Below are 22,383 nucleotides of genomic sequence, written 5' to 3'. Positions count from 1 at the left end.
GAGTCAAAAAAAAAAAAAAGCATCATGTTTAGATCAGTGAGATGAAATTAAGTGATCAAGTCATTCAATCATCAGATATTTCAAAAATATTTATATATTTACAATATTTTAATGAAACAAGAGCGAAATATTATAATATTTTAACAAAACAAGAGCAAAAAATATTTATATATTTTATAATATTTGTGCAGGGCACTGAACTAGGTGATGGGGACATAATGTTCAAACCAAGGTCCCTGCCTTCAATGCAGCTTATATTAAACAAATACGATTAAAATTACCATACATACTACGAAAGAAACGAACAAAAATGTCATGAGAGAGAATAACAGAGTGGAGCTAAGAATTTAAATTAGGTAGGTCTAGGAATATTCTGAGGATGTGATACTGAAGCTGAGGCTTGAAGGATAAATAGAATTTCACTGGTCAAAGAGTAAGGGAAATGTATTTCAGGAAGAAAGAATAATATGTAGAAAGACTTCCACTTTAATCACTCAGTCAATATTTCTTAAGAATTTTCTACATATGTGGTGTTTTTCAAAGAACAATATAGAGAAATATAAGACTTGGCCCTTGCATTAGGGAGACAAGACATAAACAGAATAATCAATTATATAAGTTTACCTGGGCTTGCTATAACAACATACCACACACTGGGTGGCTTGAACAATAGAGATTTATTTTCTCGCTGTTCTGGAGGCTAGAGGTCCATGATCAAAGTGCTGGCAAAACAGATTCTGCTGAGGGCTCTCTTCCTAGATGTTGGCCTTCTCCCTGTGTCCTCCTATGACCCTTCTTTGGTGAATGCCCACAGAGAGATCAAACTTTCCGGTGCGTCTTTTTATAAGGACACTAATTCTGTCGGATCAGGGCCCCATCTTTATGATATCATTTAACTTTAATCACTTCCTTAGAGAACCCATGTCCAAATACAGCCACACTAGGGGTTAGCTTCAACATATGAATTTTGAGGAGATGCAACCAGTCTATAACATCAATCAACAAACAAAAATAATACTAAGAACACAGTGAGTTAGAATTATTCTATTCATTCATTAAACAAATAATACTAAGTTCCCATTATATGCCAGATACTGTACTAAGTGTCGAGAATACACAGGGAACAAGGCAGACAGGGCTTCTGCCCTATGGAACTTATAGGCTAGACCAGAAGTAGACAATTAAACAGATAATTACAGCAAAGAGTGATGGGAGTAATGACAAGTCTGGTAGCACTAGAGTAATAGCAGAGAGAGCCAACCTATCCCAGAGGAGCAGAAAAGGCCTGAAAGAAGTATATTTGGAGGATAAGCAGAGCTAGCCAGATGAAGATAGAATTAAGATGAAGAGTGGAATTAAGAGGGTTCTGGGGAGAGTGCAGTACATGCAAAGCCTGTGAGGCAAGAGAGTGGGTGACTTTGGGAGGCCATGGCAGGCGGATCACCTGAGATTAGGAGTTGGAGACCAGCCTGGCCAACATGGTAAAACCCCGTCTCTACTAAAAATACTTGGCTGGGCACGGTGGCTCACACCTGTAATTCCAACACTTTGAGAGGCCAAGGCAGGCAGATCACCTGAGGTTGGGAGTTCGAGACCAGCCTGACCAAAATGGAGAAACCCGATCTCTACTAAAAATACAAAATTAGCCGGGCATGGTGGTCTATGCCTGTAATCCCAGCTACTTGGGAGGCTGAGGCAGGAGAATCGCTTGAATCTGGGAGGCAGAGGTTGTGGTGAGCCAAGATCATGCCATTGCACTCCAGCCTGAGCAACAAGAGCAAAACCCCGTCTCAAAAAAAAAAAAAAAAAAAAAAAAATTAGCCCAGTGTGGTGGCGTGCACCTGTAATCCCAGCTACTTACTTAGGAGTCTGAGGCAGGAGAATTGCTTGAACCCAGGAGGCAGAGTTTGCAGTGAGCCGAGATTGCACCATTGCACTCCAGCCTGGGTGACAAGAGTGAGACTCTGTCTCAAAAAAAAAAGAAGTTCCATGAAGGGGCTGGGCACGGTGGCTCACGCCTGTAATCCCAGCACTTTGGGAGGCTGAGACGGGTGGGCCACTTGAGCTCAGGAGTTCGAGAAGAGCCTGAGCAACATGGCAAAACCCCGTCTCTACAAAAGATACAAAAAATAGCCAGGCGTGGTGGCATGCACCTGTAGCCCCAGCTACTTGGGAAGCTAAGGTGAGAGGATCACTTGAGCCTGGGAGGTTAAGGCTACAGTAAGCTTCCAGCCTGGGTGGAACAGGGAGACCCTGTCTCAAAAAAAAAAAAAAAACTCTATGTAGTTGGAAGGTGGACTATAAAGGAGAGATGAGTGAGATAAGGCTGAATAAAGGGGCAGGTACTAGACCTGAAGGTAAGTCCCGAATTTGGGGGGTGGGGGAAGACAGAGAGAGGAGTCCTAACATGATCAGACTTATTTTTGGAGGTAGGTAAGATACAGGAAGGGAGAAACATGAAGATATATTTAGGAGGTAAAATTGGCAGGTCATTGTGACTAGATATTGGAATTGTAGAGTCAAAATATGCCACACTGATATATGCCACTTTGGCATAAGGATTATTTTGAGAATAATATACACTTGAAAAACAGCATATGCAAGAAGAGCACTCTGGCCTTCCTTTTTCTTACTGAAACCAAGAGATAAAACTCCCATGTAAAAGATGCCCTCCTTGTACCAGGAGAAAGCCATTCTTATCACCAGAGACAGAGCTGAGGCTGGAAGAAATCTGTACAAACCTTGTTAAACTAACCCTTATCTAATCTTTTGGGCAATGGAAAAGATGGTGATATCTGAAACTGGGATAGGAAATATTTTAAGAGAATGAGGGGTTCCATTCCGAACAAAGTGCCTATGAGACATCCAGATAAAGAGGTCCTCTTGGCAGTTAGTCATTTGGGCCTGAAGCTCTAAAAAGTAGTCTGGCTGGAGACACAAATTTTTCAAACCATTTGTAGATGAGAAACTGGGGCCACAAGAATGGATAGGGGTGGGGTATGGTGGCTTATGCCTATAATCCCAGCACTTTGGGAGGCCAAGGTGGGTGGATCACCTAAGGTCAGGAGACCAGCCTGGCCAACATGGCGAAACCCCATCTCTACTAAAAATACAAAAATTAGCCCGGCGTGGTGGCGTGTGCCTGTGGTCCCAGCTACTCGGGAGGCTGAGGCAGGAGAATCGCTTGAACTTGGGAGGTGGAGGTCACAGCGGGCTGAGATCACGCCACCGCACTCCAGCCTGGGTGACAGAGTGAGACTCCGTCTCAAAAGAAAGGAAAGAAAGAAAGGAAAGAAGGAAGGAAGGAAGGAAGGAAGGAAGGAAGGAAGGAAGGAAGGAAGGAAGGAAGGAAGGAAGGAAAGAAGGAAGGAAGATTGGTTTTGCCTAAAACCGTCCTAAGAAGAATGTGTAGGGTGGGTGAGAAGAAGGCCTAGAACAGGTCCCTGAAGCACGCTTAATACTAAGTGGGCTGGCAGAGGAGCTGCAAAGGAAACCGATTAAAAAACAGAGCAGTAGGCCAGGCACAGTGGCTCATGCCTGTAATCCCAGCATTTTGGAAGGCCAAGGCAGGCAGATCACTTGAGGTCAGGAGTTCGAGACCAGCCCAGCCAACATGGCGAAACCCCATCTCTACTGAAAATACAAAAATTAGCTGAGTGTGGTGGCGCACACCTGTAAATTCAGCTACTCAAGGGGCTGAGGCAGGAGAATCACTTGAACCTAGCAGATGGAGGCTGCAGTGAGCCAAGATAGCGCCATTGCACTCCAGCCTGGGTGACAGAGCGAGACTCTCTCAAACAAACAAACAAAAACAGAACAGTAGGAGGAAAGCTAGGAGATGGTGTCATTAGAGAAGCCAAAAGAAGAGGATGATTTGACCAAAGAATAAACATTGTGAGGGTGGGGTGGGGGTGGTGGGATGCAAGGTCAGGTAAGGAGGCCATAAGACCACATGCAACAGGGACAAAATGAAGGGTACAGACAAGGAAGACTGAAAGACTTCAGGAGAGTACGCTTACTCTGGGCTATGTTTCCGTGGGACCTACATTTTGCTAATGATACCATGTCTAGCTTTTTGAATAGTTCCCTAAATGCCAGCCTCCAAATCTGACTGAATATGAAATAGACCAAGAAGCAGGCTTAGGAGAAAAAATAATTTTCCAATTCCATTTTTGGAATAATGCTGTTGTAACCCAACTCCACTCACTAGCCAAACATTGGATAACGGATGACAGCAGGATGTCCAAGTGGTTGATGAATAGTGAGTTTAAGTAGGTCAATTAGGAGCAGAGAAGGAAGTAAAAACACTCCAAAATACCCCATCAAAGTACTTCAAACAATGTGGCTTTGCTGTGGATGAGTAGAAACCACAACAGATGTATTAACCTGGTCAACAACAATCAGAAAGGAGATGCTTTTTTTTTTTTTTTTTTTGAGACACAGTCTGGCACTGTCACCTAGGCTGGAGTGCAGTGGCCCGATCTCGGCTCACTGCAAGCTCCGCCTCCCGGATTCACGCCATTCTCCTGCCTCAGCCTCCCGAGTAGCTGGGGACTACAGGTGCCCGCCACCACACCCGGCTAATTTTTTGTATTTTTAGTAGAGATGGGGTTTCACCATGTTAGCCAGGATGGTCTCGATCTCCTGACCTTGTGATCCGCCTGCCTCAGCCTCCTAAAGTGCTAGGATTACAGGTGTGAGCCACTGTGCCTGGCCTTTTTTTTTTTTTTTTGAGATGGAGTTTTGCTCTTGTTGCCCAGGCTGGAGTGCCATGGTGCAATCTCAGCTCACCGCAACCTCCACCTCCCAGGTTCAAGTGATTCTCCTGCCTCAGCCTCCCGAGTAGCTGGGATTACAGGCATGTGCCACCACGCCTGGCTAATTTTGTATTTTTAGTAGAGACAGGGTTTCTCCATGTTGGTCAGGATGGTCTGGAACGCCTGACCTCAGGTGATCCATCTGCCTTGGCCTCCCAAAGTGTTGGGATTACAGGCGTGAGCCACCTCACCCAGCCAGGAAATGCTCTTTTTTAGGTTGAAAAAAGAAAAAAGCCTTTAGGCAAATTCTAAGTCTACAAGCCAGAGTGCCCAGCATCAGAGGCTCTTTAAATGCTGACTCTAGATCCATATTTTCACAAAGTATCATCTTAATGTATCCTCTGTGGTAAGGTCCTATATTTAGGTTTACAAAACTCTGCTGCACACATACAAGACTTGGGTTGGCAGCATGTTGTGTGAAAGAGCTGAGTCCGTAAATGACCACACAAGTTTAGCATGAGCAAACAGTGTCATGTGACGGCTAAAAAATGTAAATACAGGCTGGGCACAGTGGCTCACGCCTGTAATCCCAGCACTTTGGGAGGCCGAGATGGGCGGATCATGAGATCAGGAGTTTGAGACCAGCCTGGCCAACATGGTGAAACCCCATCTCTACTAAAAATACAAAAATTAACCGGGTGTGGTGGCGCACACCTGCAATCCCAGCTATTCAGGACGCTGAGACAGGAGAATTGCTTGAACCCCGGAGGCGGAGGTTGCAGTCAGTTGAGATTGCACCATTACACTCCAGCTCTGGGCAACAGAGCAAGATTCAGTCTCGGAAAAAAAAAAAAAAAATGTAAATACAACTGTAGTCCACTTTAATAGACGTGTCCAGATAATAATAGTCCAACTGCATTCTGAATTAATCAGAATAAATCTGGAGTACCGTGTTCAGTTGAAAGGGTCACATTTTAAGAGTGATAGCTCTTACTTATCCCTTTCTTTCCATTCCCAATCTTAGATACTCTCATCTCATACCTAGTGTGGTAGATTGTTTCCAAAGATGACCCAAAAACTCCTCCGATGGCACATGCCTTTTGTGGTGTTACTTTGCCACTCTTCCCATTAAGAAGTAGACTCTATTTCTCCTGGTGAATCCAGGGTGGCTCTGAGGCTTACTCTGACCAACAAGAAGTGATGCTCACAGACCTAGGCCTAAGGGACCTCACAGCTTCTATTTTTGCACACTTTGTTGTCAACCACTAAGTCAAGAAGCTGGAGCTAAACTACTGACTGATAAGAGGCCAATGTGAAAAGAGAGGTCATGCAGAGGAGAAATGAAGGACCCAGCCAACAGCTACCACTGACACCCTAGACATGTGAGTGAAGCCATCTTGAATCTTTCAGCCCTAGCCAAGCCAATGCTGGTGATGTTCTATATCTGTGTGACTGTCCAACATGGCAGTCACTAGCCACATACAGGGCTACTGAATCCTTGGAATGTGGCCAGGGCATCTGAAGAACTTCATTTTTAACTTCATTTTATTTTAACTTAAACTTTAAATAGCTAATGGCTACTTTCTAGGCCAGCGTAAAAGTCTGTTACCACTCAAGTCATCCAGCATAATCCCGCTAAAGCAACTGGGCACAGGGCAGCCAAAAATCACCTTAGCACCTGCCCTTTAGGGGTTATAAGTACATATACAGTGACAAGAGAAGGCGGTGGAGAAGGATGCAGTGTAGCTCTGTCAGCCTTGTTTTTAAAAATGAAAGAAAAAATATCTCCCTCCAACATCACCCAAAGGGAAATTTCCAGGCAATGGAATATATCATGAGTCTCACATCTAGCCTAGAGAACTCCTGACTAGAAAAGTAACTTTCAAAAACGGTTTTCCTCATCTGCTGAAAAACAAAATTAAAACAGTTCCCTGGTTCACTCTTTTTGGGGGGAGAGGAGGAGCAGAAAGGAAATATGAGAGAGTCGACATTGTGTGCTAGACACAGCCACATTTGTAATACATCGAATTCTCTTAATCCTTTTTTTTCAAACTAAGCGAACATAAGTTCAGAGAGGTAATTTGCCAAGGACCTATGACTAGTTAGTGCTAAAGATAAAATTCAAAACCAGGCCTCTGAATTTCCGATCCCCTACTCTTCCTACCACAGCGGGATGCCTCACCTATTAAAAATAAAAATTTCTAATGGCCTATTGAGCTTTTCCATGATCTCTTCACCTAAGTAACTATTTCCAATTAATGCCTTCTTAGCAGACTGATACCATTTTTCCTCCCTTCACTTTCCTATACTTCTTTTTCCTCTAATTTTACCCATCCTTCAAACTCCATTTTAAACTTTTTCCTTCCATAAAACTTTCCTCATCTTAACATAATTTCCCTCTCTGAATTTTTATATTACTTATAATACGCACCATATAATATAGCGTTCTCTGTTACACTGCTTTTCCCTTAAAAAGACCTTAATCTCCTTGAGGACAGAAGCTATCCTATCTCTTTGGGGAGTGGCAATCTTTCCAAATTTCTTTAGCTTTCCCCCAGAGCCGTGAGTAGATACTTCTGGAATGGACGAATGATCTAAACTCAATAGACAAATACTTGTTGATTCATTAAAAGCCCCAAACTCTGCTGTTTTACCCTTTGCTTTACAATCTACAGCACACCAATTAATTCAGAAGGGCTGAGGGGCGAATCCAGAAGGGCTGAGGGGCGAGTCCACACTGCAGCCCCGCCACGTAACGATCCCCGCCCGCTCTGTCACGCCACGCCCAGCCTGCTGGTTGCCGATTTGGCGTGGCCCAATCCTGGGACGGCCGATTGGGCGTGGTGTGCGTGGCTGAAGGCGTGGCTGAGAAGAAAAACTTACGCTTTGGGTCAGACTCGGTAGTTTCCGGTAATCTTCGACAATTGCCGGCAGCGGTTTTCTCTCTCGTCGACCAACCTCGGGTATTTCCGGCCCATTTCGGGCCTTTCCGTGTGGTTCCCGCTCGGCTTTCTCCACTTCGGGTATTCCCGTGTTCCGCTCGGAAGCACTCGGCAATCGCTCGGCCTCCCCCATCCCCCGGTAACGGTCGCTGGTGAGTTTAAATGAGCCGGGGCTGGCCGGGCCGGAGCCGCTACAGGGGGGGCCTGAGGCACTGCAGAAAGTGGGCCTGAGCCTCGAGGATGACGGTGCTGCAGGAACCCGTCCAGGTAATGATAACCTTCTTCTCTGAGGCTTGGCTCGCAGCCTCGGTCGGGAAGCAGCGTAGGGCCACTCCGCGGCCTGGTGCGGCCTAGGCCCGGCTGCTTCTCCCGCCTCCCCTGCTGCCGTGTCCTGCCTATCTTTCGTCAGTTCGGAGGCCTTGCCCACAGCCTAAGCCGTGTTACCTCTGGCCCTACATTACTTCACCCTTAGTGTGAGCGGCTTCGGCGAGAATAACCGCCTTTCCCGTCCGAGCCAACGTCCGGCCAGCCCTTCCTGTCAGTCCAGGGGCCTGGCTTGACTGGGGGTGGGAGATGAGGGGCCGAAAATGCACCCCAGGCGCTTCCTTGCCTAAAAGATGATCGAGAAGCACATTTGATCGGAGCTTGTATGATCTTCGTGACGGTAGGGCAAGTTTACGGAGGTTTTTTTCTTTTGTCTTATGTGAGAGGGTGGAGGGAGAGTAGGATCGGTCTTTTTAATACTAATTTCTATTTTGGTAACAGACTTCCTATCCCACGTTTCCTTTCTCGGTGAATTTCCCACCGGACAATGATGGTTTGAGAAGACAACTCCAAGCCTCAGTGCTGAGGTGCAAGCACCAATACCAGAGGAGGAGGTGGAAAGGGCACATCTGGGTTGTTTTCATCCTCTCTGATGGGGATCAGGAGCATTTTGTTGTGCATGTTTATAAGGCATTCAGGAAATGAAAGACAAATAATGGTGTTTCTGTCCATTTCACTGACTTTACACCAGGGTATGCGTTGACGCACAGTGCTGTGTTGCATTAAAGGAACCCTATTGGATTTTAAGTGTGTGATGCGGTGCCAAGTCATTTTCCCCCCTGACATCTGGAGAAACTGAATCTTTTGTGCCTTGGTAATGGACCAAGTCTGGGAGACTTCATCCCACTATATGATCTTTGACTTGATCAGAATTGACCTCTATCAACTGCTGTCATTGAGTCATGGACTTTATTTTGAAGTTATAAAGCAAACCGATTTTTAGAAATTCCTTCATATTGCCCTTAAAAGGCTTGAGGTATAAAATAGTAAATATTTTAATATGACTACTTTCATATTTATTTCATTTTTCTAAACAGCATGAAATACTCATTTCTTCTAGTTTGGCTTTTTCTCCAGCTGTTTACATATAGCAGCTATTAGTGTTTGAATTAATAAAATGTAAGATTATATCTTATGAAATTTACCTGTCTGTAAGTTGTATCAGTTTTTCTAGAGCTATTTCCATCCAAATTCTTTTTACCAGTATAGTTTCTTTTAAGATTTTTTTTTATTCTGGCTGTAGATGAGGTAGTTATATATATATATAATTTTTTAAGGCCTAACATGAACTTAAATAGATAAGCAGATTACTCAAGTTATTTAATTTCTGTTGCATATTCATGTAATTTTGTTTTAATAGTTAATGGTTTTTTTTTTTTTTTTTTTGCTTTCTCTGGCCCCAGAAGTCTTCTAAAGTGGTAAACTAGTTGCATTGATAGACTATAACCACCATTTAATAATAATTTCAGACTTTATAAAAGCATGGAAGGCCGGGCGCCGTGGCTTACACCTGTAATCCCAGCACTTTGGGAGGCCGAGGCGGGTGGATCACCTGAGGTCAGGAGTTCGAGACCTGCCTGGCCAACACGGTGAAACCCCATCTCTACTAAAAATATAAAAAATTAGCTGGGCGTGGTGGTGGGCGCCTGTAATCCCAGCTACTTGGGAGACTGAGGCAGGAGAATTGCCTGAACCCAGTAGATGGAGGTTGCAGTGAGCCGACATGGTCCTGCTGCACTCCAGCCTGGGCAACAGAGTGAGACTCCGTCTCAAAATAAATAAATAAAAAATAAAAGCATGGAAAAGAAAAGGAATATGTAGCCTGTTTCTAGATAGTACCCATCAGGTTTCCTGTTTGTCCTTAAAGTACTCTGAGCAGTAATACACTTTGATATTTTTAAGGCTTAAATGTCAAATTTGCTTCTTTTTCATACTAGCATTTTCCATTAGATTTTTGAGATAGTGGTAGAAAGTTTTAGGATATGACTAGGGGAAAATTTTGGTTGTATAGTATAAGAAGCCATTCAAGAAGGGATTTGGAGCAGTGAGAAGAACAAGCAACTTTGGCTACAATGATAAAGATCAATGATCAGGGATAGTGCTGCAAATGGGAAAGAATTAGGAAGAGAATAAAAATAGGACAGATATATAAGATACTGTCTTTATTAAAAAAACTATGATGACAGATTGCATGTATTTGGAAAGCAATGAGAGTAAATTGGAAAATTGTTCTTTCTTGGAATGTCTCAGAGTTGATGGTATTACTAGGCATAGGAAAAAGTTCACAGAAAAGATGAACAACTGTTTTCTGCATGTTTTTCTTTAAAGTTTTAACGTAGAATGGCCAGTCTGATATACCATATATGCCTAAATTAAAACTCCGTCTCAAATTACTACTTCCCAGAAGAGTATTACTTTGTATTTGAGTCCTTACCAAAGTCTCACATATGAGGCAGAAGTTCTGTCGGTTCTTTTATTTTTAATAGTAGCTATTTGGAAAGACACACTAGCCTAAGTGACTTCAGTGAGAGCTTTTTGGATATTTATAAAAGTCACCTGATGAAATTGGTTTTTAAAAAAGAAGCAAAGAGATTTTATATAGATTTAGCAATTATTCCTAGGGGTTAAGACTTCACAGAAGTGTTAGATGAAGTTGTAAATAAGCCTTTCAAAAATTAATTTAATAAGCAATATAGCAATTGGGTACTATATACATGATATTGTTTTAGAGATATCAGATGGTGAAGGAGTACTCTTGGCTGGGGATAAAATGTTCAGGGACAGCATCTAACATGGACTCAAAGGGTAACATATTTTGGCTACTCAATGAGAAATTCAGATTTAATGTACATTGGTAATGAATAACCATTATATGAGCAGAAGAGTTTTTGAGCAGAGGAATTATGTAATAAAAGCACCACTTTGGGAATATTTATCTGGTGCTGTTGGAAAGGGAGGAAGAGACAAGAGTTAGACATACAGACTAACATACAGACATAGCAGAATAATCCAACTGCATGATCACGTAGACCAGGGCTGCTTAATCTGGGCACTATTGACATTTGGGGCAAGCTAATACTTTGTTGGAAGCTGTGCATTGTAGAATGGCTTCTAACCACTGGATGACCCCTCCATTTGTGACAACCAAAAATACCCTCTAGACATTGCTAAATGTTGGGGCATTAGTTGAGAGTAAGGAGGCAAAATTGCCCAGAGTAAGAACCACTGATGTGCATCTAAACTAAATCAGTATCCTAGAAATTCAATTATAATGTATAATATGAAATTTCAACCGTGATTTTTTTTTCTTTACATCTTCTTACATTGTCTGAAGCCTTTATTATCCATTTCTTTTATGGTTTTTAAAAAAGGGCAGCTGACTGGGCACAGTGGCCCACACTTGTAATCCCAACACTTTGAGAGGCTGAGGCAGACAGATACTTGAGCCAAGGAGTTCAAGACCAACAAATAAAATAAAATAAAGACAGCTTTTTTGACAAAAACAAGAACACAAAATGTTTTAAAAATTTAACAAAAACAAGTGTAAAAATTTTTTATAATAAGCTTTCTCTAACAAAAAATTTATAGTGATTACAGGTGGGGCACGGTGCCTCACGCCTGTAATCCCAGCACTTTGGGAGGCTGAGGTGGGCGGATCACGAGGTCAGGAGATGAAGACCATCCTGGCCAACACGGTGAAACCGCTTCTCTACTAAAAATACAAAAAAAATTAGCCGGGCGTGGTGGCAGGCACCTGTAGTCCCAGCTACTCGGGAGGCTGAGGCAGGAGAATGGCGTGAACCCAGGAGGTGGAACTTGCAGTGAGCCGAGATCGTGCCACTGCACTCCAGCCTGGGTGACAGAGTGAGACTCTGTCTCAAAAAAAAGAGAGAAAAATTTATGGTGATTACATTTAAGTCTGAGTACAACTTATAGAGGTTTGTTTATATTTTAAATAATATTTTATATTTAAGAATAGCTAGCTGGTAAGGAATTTTGCAACTTTAAGCTGTTGGTTTATTTATCTTTTAAATTAGTGCACCTGGGGACTAACCCATTAATCAGTCAGATTTCTCTTAAACATTTTTTAGGGGAGAGGGAGAGAAGCGTTGTTCTTTTTGGCTTCATAACTTTCTTTTAGCAGCATTTCATCCATCTGGCTTTAATTTGTAGAACTCTAGTGGTAATGCACTGGGTGTTGTTCTTTTAAGGGAAGTCCCACACCATCAGTTGGGCAGAGGTGCTGATTTTAGCCCTATTCATCATCAGCTACTAATCTGTAGTGCCTTAGAGAATAATCTGTTCTCCCCCCAATCCCCGCACAAGAGACACTGTTAGTCAGGAACTTAGAATTGATTGAGCAAAGCAGGATGGAAGCAGTATGTGAGATTCTCGAGATGGCAGGTTTTTTCTGATGCTCTTAAGAATTGGTGATAAGGGAATGATGTTCTGAGCAAAGCTTGATTTTAAGTCAGAAATGGATACAACTCTTCAATATGATACCTTTTTTCCTTCTTTTTTTCCCCCGCCCTTGCCTTTTATTTCTTTAATTTTAAAAGGACAGAAAAAATTTCAAAGTTCTAAGACTTTTTGACTTTAGTATATGTGTGTGAAATTTTCCTAGTGGTCCATAGTAGTAAAATAGCTGGTAAATCATTTGAGTCTTTTGTGGCTTATATATTGCAAAATAAGCAGTTGTAGCAGGTATGCTGGGGAGATGTTATGTAACGGAAACTACATATTTATTGAATTTCTTTATATTAAGAGACTGGCAAGGAAACGGTTTTCCAAGTGCTTAATGTATGACAGTATACTAGGAGCATTATAAATAGATCATTTCATTTAATCCACAAAACAACTCCAAGAAATAAACTCCATTTATCAGATGAAGAGATTGAGGCTGAGAAAAGTTGAGTATTTCCCACAAAGTCCCACTACTGGAAGTGCTGGCACACAAATTTGAGCATGTCTCCGAACATCAAATCTTTGGTATCTTTGTTCTACTCACCATTTTCTTTCACTTACAACAAAATTAAACATGTAGGTTCTTAGGAAATCCCAGATTTCATAAAGGAGTAATTTGGTGGTAATTATTTGCATAATAAAATAATTCTTCTATTTATCACAGAGTTTCTTTCAATAGAGACTCCCAGAGATTCTTAATTATTAGATATACATCTAGGAATACAAAGAAACTTAATGCTGAGACTAACGTACAAGAGTGTCAACAGTGGACGACTGCTAGAAGTTAAAGATCATTTGCTTATTCAACATATAAGCACCTGCTTTAAAAGCACATAATGGATGCTGGGAGTATAATAATGAGCAAAAACAGATGTAGCCCCTACCTTGTGGAGTTTATAATATGGTGAGGAAAACATCACTCAAATACTTTCCTAAATTAATACAGAATTATAGCAGTGGGAAGTATTACAAAGGAAAGGTACTTGGTGCAATTAGAGTGTATAATAATGGTGCCTAATCTCATCTTTTTCCTTGTATCTAGATAGGAATGGTAAAATTAGACATCTTTGAGACTTTATAAAATTTAAGCTATATAAACAAAGGTTAAACAAGAGGCTCTGGAGATCCCAAACTAAGTTCATTACTGTTCTTTCTTGAGGAAATAGAAAGGGCTAAGTCATTTACTACTTTTATTTTTAAAATTATAATTAATAATACTCATTGCAGAATTATTAAACATTTACTTGTTTGTTCAACAAAATTTATTGAGCCTTTACTGTATCTAAGGCATATTAATCACTTAATATAATTTAGATGTACTGGTACAATGTTAGCTAGTGATCAGTAACCAGATTTTACTGGTTTCCGTTGTAACCTTATTAAATCATTCAACAAATTATAAGCTGGTATATGTGCTAAAAATAAAAAATAACACTTGTATCATGATCAGGTGTGAGATATCTCAAAAGTAGTTTATTACTAAAAATGATTTGACATTACCTAGTAAAGATGAACATAGGCATATTCAACAATCCAGTAATTTTATTCCTCAATATATATCCTAATTTGGAGAGATTCTTTTTTGTGTTTTTTTGATGGGAGTCTTGCTCCTATTGCACTCCAGCAGCTATTCACAAGTATGATCGAACTCCTGGACTCAAGCAGTCTTCCCAGCTCAGCCTTCTGAGTCTCTGGGACTAAAGGCTCACACCACCGTTATGGGCTGGAGAGATTCTTAAACATATACCCCGGGAGATGAATCTTAAGACTGTTGCAACATTGTTATAATTGGAAAAACAAAACAAAAAAACAACCCTAGAAATAACCCAGATGTCCACATGCTGTAAAATAGGTAAAATACATTTTGGATTTTAATATGTTTATACAATGGAAATATTATTTATTCAGCAATGAAAACAAATGAACTCTAGCTACACACATCAAGAATGAATTTTCGAAACATTGGATTTCAAAAGCAAATCGTAGTAGAATGTATACAATATGATTGTATTTATTTAAAGTTCAAAAACAGGAAAAAGTAAATGTTATACTGCTTAGAGATGATATGTACAAATGTATAAAATTGTGAAGAAAACCAAGAGAAAGGTCAAGAAAATTCAGTGTGGTGGTTTCCTCTTTGGGGCAGGGAGAGGTTTTGTTATCAACAAGGAGCACACAGGGAGTTTCAGAGATATTTTATTTCTTAAGCTGGGTGGTGAGTACATGGGCCTAAATGTCTTTGGTTATTGTTACTTAAAATGTCCTTCTATCTCATATATACTTTAGGTTATATGTTTTGTAATTCTAAAAGAGAAAACACCTATTCAAAAATTAAAAGTTATTCCTATGATAACTTTACTCATTTGCATTCCAGTATGCTTCCTGGAGTGGATGAGAATTGAGTGTCATTAAAGGTAATAGATAGGGAAGTTTTTGTGGGAGGATGACATACATTTTAATATCTCTGTCGTGTATATCACATAAAGTGGTTGAGAACCACTGCTGCTAACAGTCTGTAGTTTAGTAGGGTTGGCAGTCCTGTTAACAAATAACCATGTTATGAGTGCTCTACTAGAAGAGGTATCTTAGAAAAGAAATGGCTTGACATCAGCCAGGAAAGCTTTATGGGGCAGATGTTATTTAAGCTGGACCTTTAGGGAGGAGCAGTTTATAAGGGGAGATTGGCGAGGGGAGCCCACATTGCCCAATGGAGGAAAAGGATGTACAAAGGCACAGAAGCCTAAAAGTCCATAGAGAGTTGAGTGGGGAAATTCAGATATGTTAGGAGCCATACTGTGAAGAGCCTTACCCAGCACACTTTGGAGTTTGTTCTGTGGGCATTGGGGTTTTATCACTTAAATTAGGGATATTAATTTCAGTATTCGATGTAAGGCTCTGTGCTAGTAGTTACCTTGAAAGTCTGTATGTATGTATATTTATGTTCTTTTTCCTCCATTTGCAGGCTGCTATATGGCAAGCACTAAACCACTATGCTTACCGAGATGCAGTTTTCCTCGCAGAACGCCTTTATGCAGAAGGTTTGAAATCTATTCATTGCTGTAGAATGATAAATGAATGACATATATGAAATTCCATAACTTTTTATCACAGTAACAAGATTCTAGATATCATCTCTTTTTTTTCTGATTGACACTAGTTCATAAAATCTTTACTTTTTTTCTGTGTAGTTCCCTTACATACTACTTTTAATAACTATGTAGCATTGATTCAGGTTTATATGCTATGATTTACTTAATCATTTTTCAATCTTTAGGTTTTTTTTTTTTCCAGGGTTTTTGTTGTTTTGGGTTTTGTTTTGTTTTTTTTTTTTTTTTGAAACAGGGTCCCACTCTGTCACCCATGTTGGAGTACAGTGGGACCATCTCAGCTCACTGCAACCTCTACCTCCCAGGCTCAAGCGATCCTCCCACATCAGCCTCCCAAGTAGCTGGGACCACAGGCACGGACCACCATGCCTGGCTAATTTTTTTTTTTTTTTTTTTTTTTTTGGTAGAGATAGGGTTTTGCTATGTTGCCCAGGCTGGTCTCAAACTCCTGAGCTTAGGCGATCCACCTGCCTTGGCCTCCCAAAGTGCTGGGATTATACTCATGAACCACCATGCCATGTATTTTTTTTTTTTTTTTTTTTTTAAGAAAAGAATCTGTATTCTATGGTGAAGAACATGGATTTAGACTCTATAGCCTTGGAACACATCCTAACCTGTCACTTAAATGTACAGTTTTATAACCTTGGACGAGTTACTTTATTATTTGAAAATTCAGATATTTCGTCTATAAAATAATCATTGCCTCTTAGAATTAAAAATTCAATGAGATGGTTTCTTTAAAGCCCTTAGCACAGCCATCTGGCTTGGTAATAAATGCTTAATAAACACCACTGATAATGTATGTTTTGTTTCCGTCATTATTATAATTCCCTTTCCAAGATGCTGATATAGACATCATTGTGTACAGCTTTTTTTTTTTTTTTGAGTCATTTCCTTGGGTTATATACTTTTAAATGGAATTTACAAGTCAAACAGTATGAGTTTAGTAGCTGAGAGTTGTGAGAACAAGGCCTAAACCTCAGGGGCAGGAAATTTCACAAAAGGACAAAGAGCAATGCTTGGAAGTAGTTTTGAGAAGTTAAGTGGAAACCAGCCTTACCTTGACTCTGAGATAGTGGGATGTAAGGTGATTACTGTCCATGTGAGCGAGCTGTCAGGTCCTGGGTGGAGAATGGGAATTCAGTGAGAAAAGTGAGGAAGATCTGGGCAACAGGAGTTTAAGGTCCCAATGAAAAGATTAGAAAGGTGAGAAGGAATGGAAGGCTTAGAGAGAAGATTATACAATAGATTAATCTACTCCATTCACTTATGCAAAAGTGATGTTTATTGTGAATAATCTATTTAAAAATATTTTCATTGATACCTAGGCAGGCCCCATATTTTGCTGTATTTTTAAACATTTTTGTTGAGTCGGAATCTCACTCTGTCGCCCAGGCTAGAGTACAGTGGTACAATCATAGCTCACTGCAGCCTTGAACTCCTGGACTGAAGTGATCCTCCTGCCTCAGCCTCCCAAAGAGCTGGAGTTACAGATGTGAGCCACTGTACTTGGCCACTGTCTTCTATTTCTAGTATTTCCTTTTTGTATTTGTTTATTATTAAAGAATAGGCAGTTTCTAGTTTATTATAGCTAGGCTCTTAAAAATTGTAAATTCATGGTTTAGAATTCAATTAGATTTTCCCCATAGAATTGGTGGCAAGATTCCCAGATTAGTCCACATAAAGCTGTTTAATCCACATTATTTATGTGCCTGATACAATGCTTGGCACTTGGAAAGTTGCTCAGTAAATGTTAGTTTCTTTCAATATAGAACCTAACCATTCTGTTTAACCAATTTATATGAGGAAAGATTTTAGAATTAAGTGTAGTAAGAGCAGATACTATCCTGGCTCAGTAATAATAACAATAATTCTATCACTTACTGATTTCTTACTGTATACTAGGTACTCTTAAGGATTTAATATTAGTTACTAATTTAATCTTCAATAATCCTATCAAATAGACATTGCTATTGCCATTTTCTGGATGAAGAACTGAGACTAATGTCCGCAGGCAGTAACTAGTAGTCTGTCTGATTCCGCTTTCCCAAGGGTAGCAATTACCACTTCTCTGATTTGCAACCATAGTAGGCATCACTAATCCATTATGGTACTCATTCCCACTGAACCAACCTCAGAATTCTTGGCAACACAGTTTTCTTGGCTGGACAGTATCAGTTGATATGCCAGATGTAACCTGTTTGCTCAGGGGCCTCCTACGTCACTAGTAGCAGTTTCTATATTTGGAGAAAGACATCCAACAAGGCATGAGGCTAAAGCAGTTGATCAGTAGGATCTTCTGTAAGTCAAATTCTTGAAATAATTTCTCAGATTCACTAGTTCTTGGTCGCCCATTTGTCTTTCTCTCAAGATTTATAGTCGGCCTGAGACTGTGGGATCAGAAAGAAGGAATAGCAAAATGGTATAAGAGAGAACTGGGAGGCCGAGGTGGGCGGATCACCTGAGGTCAGGAATTTGAGACCAGCCTGACCAACATGGAGAAACCCCATCTCTACTAAAAAATACAAAATTAGCCGGCAGCATGGCACATGCCTGTAATCCCAGCCACCCAGCAGGCTGAGGCAGGAGAATTGCTTGAACCTGGGAGGCGGAGGTTGCGGTGAGCCGAGATTGCACCACTGCACTCCAGCCAGGGCAACAGAGCGAGAGTCCGTCTCAAAAAAGAAAAAAAGAAAAGAGAATCTGAATTCAGATATTCATTTGCCATTTGATCTTAAGCCAAAAATTAATTCTGAGCCTTACTTTCCTTATCTTTAAAATAGAAGAGAAATATCTGTTTAACAAGATAATTTTAAGGACTAAATACAGTAAAATATGTAAAGAGTCTGCTGTAGTTTCTGGCACATAGAAAGTCCTTTACAGGTTCCCTCTCTCCCCTAACATATCCTAATACAGTGACTTTTCAGGGTTTTTTTTTTTTTCTTATTTTTATTTTTATTTATTTATTTATTTTTGAGATAGCCTGTCACCCAGGCTGGAGTGCAGTGATGTGATCTCGTCTCACTTCATCCTTGACCTCCCAGGCTCAAACAATCCTCCCACCTCAACCTCCCTAGTAGCTGAGACTACAGGCACATGCCACCACGCCCCGCTAATTTTTGTATTTTTGAGGACACGAGATCTCACGATGTTGCCCAGGCCAGTCTTAAACTCCTGGTCTCAAGCAATCCTCCCACCTCCACCTCCCAAAGTGCTGGGACTATAGACATGAGCCACTGTGCCTGGCCAGATTTTTTTTACCCTTGTTAGATATGATACACTCTAATATTTTCCATTGAGTGGTTTTGTTGTTGTTGTTTTAACGTAGGCTGATAACCACTAAATTGACATGACAGTCCACTAGTGAGTTGAGATTTGATGTTTTGGAAAAACTGTCCTAATTTTACCATCTCCCTCCAATAAATTCCCTTCCCCCGTTGTAAGCATGTATTTTTCCTTCCTACCACCAATACCTGATCCCCTTGACCAAGGTTTTTCTCCTTTATTAATTAACTGTTAAGAATGAACAGATAATCCCAGCACTTTGGGAGGCCGAGGTGGGCGGATCACGAGGTCAGGAGATCGAGACCACGGTGAAACCCCATCTCTACTAAAAATACAAAAAAAAAATACAAAAAAAATTAGCCAGGCGTGGTGGCGGGCGCCTGTAGTCCCAGCTACTCAGATAGGCTGAGGCAGGAAAATGGCGTGAACCCGGGAGGCGGAGCTTGCAGCGAGCAGAGATCGCGCCACTGCACTCCAGCCTGGGTGAGAGAGCGAGACTAAGCCTTAAAAAAAAAAAAAAAAAAAAAAAGAATAGAAATAAGTGCTATACAACAAATAGAAATAGTGTTAGACTATGGGGAAAAAAATACATTAATGCAACTACTGTGATAGCTCTTTGGAGATATGTGTGTGTGTGGGTGTGTATACACATATAAGAGTTATGTTCAGAAAATCAACCAGACATAAGTTTTGTGTGCATTTTTTTCACAAGTAATTGCTACCTATGGAATTCTATGAGACTAAGAGGATTGTAACTAGTGAAAGGAAAAGAAACTGCTGAAAACCTTGTGTCAATATGTATTCCTAGGTTATTTTGAGAGTCCTAGCCCAAAGTTCAAAATTGCTTAAGGTCTACTGTTTTATCTTAAATTAATGTGAGTTTTACATCCCACACTGCAAAATGTTTTTGTTTGTTTGTTTCAGATAGGGTCTCCCTCTGTCACCCAGGCTGCGGTGCAGTAGCCCAATCTCGGCTAACTGCCTCCCAGGTTCAGGCAATTCTCCTGCATCAGCCTCCTGAGTAGCTGGGATTATAAGCGCCTGCGGCCACGCCCAGCTAATTTTTGTATTTTTAGTAGAGACGGAGTTTCACCATGTTGGCCAAGCCGGTCTCGAACTCCTGGCCTCAAGTGATCCGCCCACCTCATAGTGGTATCTTAGGTTAGATTTGAATATATTGAGATATATTCAAAGATACCTCCCAAAGTGCTAGGAATACAGGCGGGAGCCACCGTGTCCGGCCTTTATTTTTTAATGTTAGTACTTGTTAAACATTTTTTTTTTAAGTCAAGATCTCCCTATGTTGCTCATGCTGGCCTCAAACACTTGGGCTCAAGCGATCCTCTCAAGTAGCTAGGAATACAGGCACGTGCCACTGCACCCTGCTTGAATGCATTTTAAATGACCGTAAATCGTTCACCAATTTTCTACCTGTCTTAGTGATTAGTGGATAAGATGTATAGATTGCATTGGGTGTATCAATTTTAGTAAATTAGGCTCAGTGGGAGAGAACTGAACCAGAGTAAAACGTTCAGCATCTGTTTCTTTTCTATTAACCAGGATACCGAGAGCCCAAACTCACAGAAATATATGTGTACAAATGGCAACATATAAAAAAAAACTACCAGATTGTGTTAAGATCAGTATTAAAGAATATCCAGAATTCTACTAAAGATGTGGAATAATGTATCATTTTGAGGCCTTTATTGATCCAAGACTCACCTATTTTCATTGAATTAACTTGAATGTTTCACAGACACGTCAAACTCAATATATTCAAATCTAACCTAAGACACCACTAACTGAATTTTCCTTATCTCCCCTTCCCTGCCTGTTCCTTTTCCCCTCCCAAATTTATGTTCCTTCTTAAAACCCTTCAGAGGTATCTAATTGTTGTAAGGATCTGTTCCTAAATCTTTACACAGTTTACAAAGCCCTGCACAATTTGGCCATCTTTTTTCTCCTCATATATTGCCATTTTCTGCCTCAAACACTAAGGAGCCTTTTAAAACTTCTTCCAGCCCTCTTTTATTTGTGGTCTTTTTACTCTAAGCATGGTTTTAAAATACTTAAGAGCACTATTAACCCCATCATTAACAACAGATATAAAACCAGTTAGTATTGAAATGCAGGATGTAAATAAATGTAGAAAAGATAAATATTGAGAATAGTATTAATATGCTAAAGTTGCATATGTAGATGAAATGTTCAACAGTGGAAATGACTCTGAACAACAGAATGAATAATACAATATAAGAAAAGTACAGCCTCCATACAATTGAAAACAGCAAAAAAAAGAAAAAAAAAGTTAACGATGAAATAGAATTACTTGAGCATGTGGCTCAGGGACACTTATGTACCGCCTGCATTAATATCAAATATCTATTCAGGTATTGTAAATTTAAGAGAAGGCCAATAATTAAAATAATAGCACATACAGCCTTCACTATGTGTCAGATACTATCCTAATTGCTGTACATGTATTAAGTCATTTAATCCTAACAGCAACCTTTAAAGGTAGGTATCATAGTCCTTATTTTACAGATGAAAAAAAAATGAGGGTCAGAGAAGTTAAGTAACTCCGCCCTAAGTCATAGCTAGTAAGTTGAAGTGCCAGAATCTGAACCCAAGCAGTCTAGCTTCAGAGTCGGTACTTTAATCCACATGCCATACTACTTATAGTTGATTTAAAAACTTAACAGATAATCAATTTGTTTTATTTTTTTTTCTTTTGAGACAGAGTCTCGCTCTGTTGCCCAGGCTGGAGTGCAGTGGCGTGATCTCAGCTCACTGCAACCTCTGCCTCCCAGGTTCAAGCGATTCTTGTACCTCTACCTCCCAAGAAGCTGGAATTACAGACATGCACCACCATGCCTGGCTAATTTTTGTATTTTTAGTAGAGACGGGGTTTCGCCACACTGGCCAGGCTGGTCTCCAACTCGTGGACTCAAGTGATCTGCCCACCTTGGCCTCCCAGAGTGCTGAGATTACAGGCATGAGCCACTGTGCCTGGCCCAGATAATCAATTTGAAATGTGTCACAAATCATAAAAGGTTGTGTGTATGTGTGTGTGTTCTATGCGCTTAAATTCACACAACATCAGAGTTAATGACAGGGTAGCCACAAAGTACTCTAACCTCTGAGGGCTTCTCTGATATTTGTATAGTTTATCAAGGCTAGGTAAAGAACGGTCACCTCAACAAATTTTAAATTTGTCAAAATTGGTCCATTTTAGAAAGGCTGCTTATTTAATTATAAATCAGTGTGAAGAAGAGGTGTCTGTCTGGTTTAAAAGCATTGAAAGACTAATTTACCTTTCTGTTTGATGTAAATGTATCTGGAGGACGCAAGGTTAAACCCCTCTTAATTATTTTGGACTTATACTCAAAAGACCTTTCCAATTTTGAAGCCAAACCTGTTTGTAAGAAGAGGAACTTCAGTAGTATTGCTACAACTTTTTCTTTCTTTCTTTCTTTCTTTCTTTCTTTCTTTCTTTCTTTCTTT

At 40.5% G+C, this 22,383-nt stretch overlaps 2 protein-coding genes across 15 annotated transcripts in view; one reads left to right on the top strand and one right to left on the bottom strand.

Moving 5' to 3' along the window:
* The window catches only part of MYL4 (myosin light chain 4), a 34,931-nt gene extending 27,109 nt beyond the window's left edge, over positions 1-7,822 (bottom strand). The window contains exon 1 of one of the 4 annotated variants that reach the window (XM_032163989.2): positions 7,641-7,822. The gene's annotated coding sequence lies outside the window, so the exon portion shown is untranslated. Of the gene's footprint in view, positions 1-7,188; positions 7,384-7,411; positions 7,568-7,640 lie in introns of those variants that run through there. The other 3 variants (XM_058444885.1, XM_058444884.1, XM_058444883.1) reach the window with 3 other exon arrangements.
* Positions 7,807-22,383, top strand: part of CDC27 (cell division cycle 27) — a 65,154-nt gene continuing 50,577 nt past the window's right edge. For 5 of the 11 annotated variants that reach the window (XR_004249801.2, XM_032163986.2, XM_032163983.2 and 2 more), the window contains exons 1-2: positions 7,843-7,966; positions 15,450-15,525. Coding sequence is in view for 10 of the 11 variants with exons in the window: in XM_032163986.2 (XP_032019877.1) it covers positions 7,940-7,966; positions 15,450-15,525 (103 nt within the window). In the remaining variant the exon portion in view is untranslated. Of the gene's footprint in view, positions 7,967-15,449; positions 15,526-22,383 lie in introns of all 11 variants that reach the window. The other 6 variants (XM_032163981.2, XM_032163980.2, XM_032163978.2 and 3 more) reach the window with 5 other exon arrangements.

Source organism: Hylobates moloch, unplaced genomic scaffold, assembly GCF_009828535.3.
Source record: "Hylobates moloch isolate HMO894 unplaced genomic scaffold, HMol_V3 SCAFFOLD_10, whole genome shotgun sequence".
NCBI classification, from domain to species: domain Eukaryota; kingdom Metazoa; phylum Chordata; class Mammalia; order Primates; family Hylobatidae; genus Hylobates; species Hylobates moloch.
This window is presented reverse-complemented; position numbering and strand designations above follow the sequence as displayed.